Raw genomic sequence first — 6811 nt, 5'->3', positions numbered from 1 at the left:
GGCGCTACAGCACGGGGGGACACTATACACACACACACACACACACACACACACACACACACGTCATCACTAATGTATTTGCATTTAAGTTCATTACAGTAACACGCTCCAAAAAAGTCCGGACGGGGGCGTGTTTGGAGACGGCGGTCAGGACAGGACACAGATCTGGACTGCAGGCAGGCCGGTCGAGCACACGCACTCTGTGTCTACAGTGTGTACAGAACGAGGCGTGGAATCGTCATCTCCTTGATGGCAGCACGTGTCTCCAAGATCCCAAAATACACCTCAGCGTCAGAGGTACCTTCACACACGTGCAGGTCTCTCATGCTGTGGGCGCTGATGCCCCCCTGTACCATGCATCTTTCACTGATAACAGTCGGGATGGTCCTTTTTATCTTTGGAACTGAAGCGTGGACTTGTCTGACCACAGCACGCGTGTCCACTGTGTTTCGGTCCATCTGAGATGAGGTCAGGCCCAGAGAACTCGACTTTCCCCGTGTGTAATAGAGTTTCAGGTTGTGTTTCCTGATGCAGCGGCGGCCTGTGTTAAGTCACGACAGTTTTCTGAAGCTAAAAAGAGCTGTGGCTTATCATAACGAATTCTTATGTAATCTTTCCACAATATCATGTGCAGTAGATGGTGAACGATTAAATTACTTGCAAACTCGCATTGAGAAATAGTTTTTTGATGTTTGGAACACGGTGGTGAGCCACGCCCTATCATTGCTTGTACAGACTGATCTTGATCCAGGTGGATCCTTTTATACCCGATCATGATTCCCTCACCTGGTACCGACTCACCTGCTCACTGTGGAACCTTTCACTCTTATTCTGCCTCCGTCCCAACTTTTTTTGAGTCTGTTAGAGCATCAAATTAATTCATTGATATTTCTGTTTGTTACTGTACCAGGTTTTGCGGGGATCAGGGCGGGGTTCGGCCTGTGCATCACCCGCCTCCTTTCGCCCTGGCCGGCCGAGCTGGAGAAGGGACCGGAACCGGAACCGGAACTGGATCCGGATCCGGCGGCACTTTTGGCAGCGGCGGCACTTTTGGCAGCGGCGGCACTTTTGGCGGCTGCGACGGCGAGCTGCGCCGCCTGCTGCTGTGCGATCTGCATGCGCTGGTAACACATCTCCTGCGCCGTCAGCCTGCGCTGGGGCTTCGGCACGACGTTCAGCGACGACTCCGCCTACACGCCAGCACACAAACACAACGGAATCAGTGAGCGAGTGATTAACTCCCCACAGTCACAGTACCACCTCGCTGCCACTCACACTAACAGTTAAACCATGATGGTGCCACGTTCTGGGTTCTCCATGGTACAGCGATTTACCCAGGGTGCTCGGGTGGTGCAGAGGTAAGACACACTAGCCCACCAGCTCTGCTACCAGCCTGACGGCCACCTATACGAGCACAAATGGTTAAGCTCTGCTGGGGTTCCTCATAACTGCTGCTGCTATCACGACCTCTGCTGGCTGCTCGAGGTATTGCACAGAAATGCCGAATAATGGAGAGCAGTGCATGACTCTCCGTGCGCGATACGGATCTCTGTATGAACCCTGGTGCAGGTGAAAAGAAGCTGTCGGTGCTGCCCCAAATTGGGGTCCCTAGGACCCATGTATCTGTGGGGCCCCCAGGGGCTCCGTGTGGGTGGGGCTCAGCTCCGTCTGACTTCCTTCTATTAAAATAAAATAGACTGGAGTGAACTGTGAGTGAGGAGTGGAGTATATTTGGCATGGAACAGAAGGGTGGGATCATACTATGGGGCCCGAAATCTTTAGCAGTTCCCCCAGGGGCCCCCAGTCACACAGCAGCGCCACCACAGTACAGAGCTGAGCGGTGTTAATATTTACATTTCAGCATTTAGCGGACGCCTTTATCCAGAGCAACTTACAGTACCGTGACAGTATACTGTCTAAACAATTGAGGGTTAAGGGCCTTGCTCAGGGGCCCAACAGTGTTATCGATGTACATCTGAACATCCTGGAAAAACCTGGGAGAACATACTCAACACAGCTCGGCAGCAAATCTCTGGTACTCACACTTCCTTTGGCTTTGAAATGTGAGACTCTTTTCTTCTGGCCGGGGAGGAGCGTGGTTAAAGGGTTCTGTGTGTCCAGGTCGTCCTCCGTCTCCTACACACACACACACACACACACACACACACACACACACACACGTCAGGTTCGACGTTCACATGGTATTGAATGAGCAGATTCCTCATGAGTGCTGCAGTGACGCCCTCTGCTGGCTGATCGATGGCGCTGCACAGAGACGGGGGATAATAAACTCTCCGTGCACGATACGGATCTCATGTCGAAGAGGGTGTGTGTTAGTAACGACCCTCCTCGGTCAGGAGCGGAGGTCTGCAGCAGTAAAGGGGAACTGGATATTACCAAGTTGGGAGGAAAATGCTGTAAAAAGCCAATTATGTGCAACAGCGCCTCCCACTGACTGGTGGAGAGGATACAGAAAGAGACGCAGCTATGGACGTGTCCCAATCCTCAACCAAAGCAGACACTTGTATTTAAAGCGACTTACAGTACTGCGACAGTATACAGTCTAAGCAATTGAAAGTTAAGGGCCTTGCTCAAGGGCCCAACAGCGGAAACCTGCAGTAGTGGAGCTTAAACCAGTCCAGGCTTTAACTGTCTGAAATAGATGTGAATAAATAAATAAACAAATAAATAAATAAGCGTTTTTTTTTATTGAAAGTGAACGCAGCCTGACGGCCTGACGGACACCCCGGACAGACATACTACCTGTTTCGCTTGCCTCCCTTTATCTTCAGTCTTGACGTATTTGGACTCGTTAAAGATCCGCAGACACTCCTCCATGGGGTCGGAGTCGTAGTCCTCGTCCTCCTGCAGCGTGGAGACGTCCACGCCGTCGTCATGTCCAGGTCCGGCGTCCTCCTCGGACGAAGACTCGGCGGCGGCGGGCTCCGCGATCCTCTCGGTCCGTTTGAACGCGGAGGCGGACTTCCTGACGATCCGCTCGTCTTCCTCCTCATCCTCCGGGCTCTCGTCTCCGAACAGATCGACGTGGCTCAGGGAGCGCGGTTTGGGTTTCATCTTCGTCTCCTTGGTCTCCAGGTGTGAGACGCTCTTCCTGCTCTTCTTCTCGTCTCCGTCCGACCTGCCGCCCTCCAGTTTCCCGTTTCTCGGTTCCTTGTGTTTGCCGGAATCTTTCCCGCTCTGGGGGAGTTTGTCCGGCTTCTTGGCGTCGCCGCTTCGCTCTTTCTCCCGGCGGCTTCGTTCTTTTATCTTCTCTGGTTTCCTGCTCTTCACGTCCTTCACCGATTTCTCTGGAGGCTTCTCTTTGGATTTGATCTTTTCGTCCGGCGTCCTGTCGTGGCTTTTGTCTGGCTTTTTCCGGCTCTCCTGACTCTTGCTGATCTTCTCCGCGGTGAGAATTCCTTTCTTCTCTTTCTGGCTGCTGCTCTTCCTCACGAGCTCGACCGTTCCTCTCTTCAGCTTTCTCGGCGGGTCGATTTTGATCTGGCTGCCGTTCTTGGCGGCTTTTTTATCGTCGTCCGCGTGATCCGAATCCAGAGTCTCGAAGCCGTCAGATTGGAAACCCTCCGCCGCGGTTTCTTTGGCGTCTCCTCCCCTGGAGTCGGCGCTGCTTCTCCTCCTCACCGGGGTCGGGCGGTACTCGTTTCCGGAGCTTCCGTCGTCCGAGTCGAACCCGGCCGTGTATTTCGGAGGTTGCGTGACCGGCCTGGGTTTCTTCGGGCCGGGTACGTACTCCTCGTCGGCGCCCTGCCTCTGAGCCCGTTTCCTGGCGGCCGGCTTGCCCGGCGGGTCTCTGGCGCTCTTGCCGGCAGGTTTAGCGCAGAAGTTGGAGAGCGGGTCGTACTCCATGTCGGTGGGGGGTTTGGAATCGTCCAGCGTGTATTTACTCTTTGAGGAGGACGCGTGTTTAGGAGCGGGCGCGGCTCTCTTCACCGCCGGTTTGGAGACGGCAGTAGGAACGTACTCCATGGAGTTAGCATGGTTAGCGCTCTCTGAGTCTACAGTGTATTTCCTGGAGCGTGGGGTGGGGTTGTACTCGGCGCTCTCGGACATCTGATAGCTCCCGGGATCGTACGCGCTGTGGGATGAAGACGACGATGACGGAGTGCTGGTGGGAGTGTACGCGCTGTGGGACGAGGACGATGCGCCGGCGGGAACGTACGCGCTGTGGGACGAGGACGATGCGCCGGCGGGAACGTACGCACTTTGGGACGAGGACGATGCGCCGGCGGGAACGTACGCGCTGTGGGACGAGGACGATGCGCCGGCGGGAACGTACGCGCTGTGGGACGAGGACGATGCGCCGGCGGGAACGTACGCGCTGTGGGACAAGGACGATGCGCCGGCGGGAACGTACGCGCTGTGGGACGAGGACGATGCGCCGGCGGGAACGTACGCGCTGTGGGACGAGGACGATGCGCCGGCGGGAACGTACGCGCTGTGGGACGAGGACGAGGAGGATGAAGCGCCGGCGGGACTGTACCCCTGCTTCCCCATCTGAGAGAGCTTCTTCTTGTCCTCCTCCATCTGGCTCTGGACGGCCTGGATGGCCCGGTTGACCAGTTCCAGCTCCATGACCCCCGGATCCGTGAGCAGGTCCGTCTGTCCATCGCACTGCTCCTCCGGGCGGTGAACCTCCGGGCTAAAAGGATCGTAGCCTTGCTCTAAACACACACACACACACACACACACACACAAACACACAGATTACTCTTTATTACTGTTTAATAATAATAAAGGTGTATCATTATTACTTTCTACCCTGGAATGGAGTCCCATAACAGCAGGAGTAAAGGGGGGCGAAGGGACGGGGGGAGATGAGCTTAATTGAGCGCCTGATTGAGTCGAAAACACACCGCTGGCCAAGAAACGTGGACACCTGAGCAAAAGCTTGTTGGACATCTTGTTAATACGGACACAAATTAATTATGTGAGAACTCAGAACTCCTAAGAGTCTTAAAGGGTTCTGAACAGTTCTGAAGAGCTCTGAAGAGTTCTGAGGTATTCTGAGAAGTTGTGAAGTGTTCTGAAACATTCTCAATTTAATTATTTATTATACTGTATATCTAAATTTATTTGAGTTTATTTTATTTCCATGTTTTACCACCACTTTATCCTGGTCATGGTCAGGGTGGGTCCAGCCTCCTGTCCGTGGTGTCCTACTACATCACGTCCACTGACTCCGGAGGCCAGACCCTCTGTGACCCTGACCAGAATAGAGACCTGATGACACTATTATGCATTAAACTCATGAACGGAAGCTGTTCAGAGTCTGTATGGAGACTGACGGCATGTTAAACTCATGCAGATCTGTGTGGAACTCTGTGGAGTTCTGGTCCACCATCTCCGCTAAGATCCAGGTCTGAACCAGATACCTCAGGATTCCTTCAGATGTTCGGTGGAGTCCATGTCCCAGGTCAGAGCTGGTGGTGGATAGGGTCTGGGTGCACAGGTGTGATCCAAGAACCACCAAAATAAGGTCGAACATCGAACATCCCAAACATGTGATGCAGGAAAGAAGGGTGTTGCACTATCGGTGGGTAGCACTATCACCTCACAGCAGGAAGGTCCTGGGTTTGAGTCCCAGGCGAAGGGGCACGTGTCCTTTCTGTAGTTTGGAGTTTGCATGTTCTCCTCGTGTCCATCACAGTCCAAAAAGTGTGTGTGTGCGCCTTGTGATGGACTGGCAACCTGCCCGGGGTGTTTACTACCTTGCACCCAGTGAGCTGCACCCACAGTGACCCTGACCAGGATAAAGCAGTGGTAAAAAACACAATGCATGAATGAATGAAATAAGCCTCATGATTTTTGTCACTTGTTCATTTCAAATGTTAATTGTATTTAATATTTTAATCAACACAGTTTGTGCTGCTGCTGTTTTCTTCAGTGTAGGTCAATAAATATGGACAAACTGACCTGGATTATCATGCAGAAAGTGCTTTATAAAAGAAAACACCTAGTAAAGTGAAGATTTAATATAAAAGCATTAGAAATACAGTCTGTAAGGAGATAAAACCGTTTTAAATGTGCTGCTGTGTGCAACTGCTGCAGAGAAAAACTGATGAATTCCAGACACAACAGCACAAGCTACACAGTCCACATCTAGCACACACTATAGTAAATAAAGGAGGTGTTTATACCGCTGGGATGTGCTGGTTCCTCTCTGGGTTTGGTGGGATCAGACTGGCTGATGGAGCTGATAGAGCTTCTGTATCTGCTGTGTTTGTGTCTGAAGTGACAGTAAGGTCTGTTACAGCCTCCATCAGCACTGTACAACGGACAGTCAATCCCACGGAAGAAGCCGGTGGATCTCAGCATGGTCAGGCTGAACCCTTCTCATAACCCCTCTCATTAAACTGACTCTTATTACAGCGTTAAAGTTTAGAGTTCTTTATTAATGATTCCTTCTTTTGTCTCGCTTTCTCTCCGAATCAACAGCACAGTTTGTTGTGCGGCGCCATATTGGATGGCTGTGTTTTATTTCCCCGCTTAGTGAAGATCGAGTGCACTATATAGGGCGGAACTTCCACTTCTTCCACTTTGCGCTTGTAGGAATGCGGGGCGGTTTTTGGAACACAGCCTTCCAGCCTTTCTTACACATAGTATTCCAATATATTCGCCTGCTTGAATGTTTAAAGACGTAATACAATTTAAAATAAGAGTTTTTAATGAGCGTCAAATTCATTCTAAACTCTTTCTTTATTAATGTGAAATGTTTAGATGTGAAGCACATTACAGACTCGTGTTATAACTAACGCATTTACACAAATGTGCTTAGCATTAACAATAATTA

General features: G+C 51.7%; 1 protein-coding gene across 1 annotated transcript in view; it reads right to left on the bottom strand.

Annotated features, from left to right (window-relative positions):
• The window catches only part of rexo1 (REX1, RNA exonuclease 1 homolog), a 17584-nt gene extending 11110 nt beyond the window's left edge, over window positions 1-6474 (bottom strand). Inside the window, exons 1-6 of the mRNA XM_062998782.1 lie at window positions 6159-6474; window positions 4446-4682; window positions 2764-4106; window positions 2044-2136; window positions 908-1190; window positions 1-22 (exon numbers count right to left, since the gene is read on the bottom strand). The exon at window positions 1-22 is cut by the window's left edge and continues 118 nt beyond it. Coding sequence (XP_062854852.1) covers window positions 1-22; window positions 908-1190; window positions 2044-2136; window positions 2764-4106; window positions 4446-4682; window positions 6159-6336 — 2156 coding nt within the window. The 5' untranslated portion in view covers window positions 6337-6474. The remainder of the gene's footprint in view (window positions 23-907; window positions 1191-2043; window positions 2137-2763; window positions 4107-4445; window positions 4683-6158) is intronic.
• Between the last annotated feature and the right edge of the window lie 337 nt (window positions 6475-6811).

This window comes from Trichomycterus rosablanca, chromosome 7 (assembly GCF_030014385.1).
Source record: "Trichomycterus rosablanca isolate fTriRos1 chromosome 7, fTriRos1.hap1, whole genome shotgun sequence".
NCBI classification, from domain to species: Eukaryota; Metazoa; Chordata; class Actinopteri; order Siluriformes; family Trichomycteridae; genus Trichomycterus; species Trichomycterus rosablanca.
Note: the sequence above shows the minus strand (reverse complement) of the source record. Positions and strands in the feature narration are given on the sequence as shown.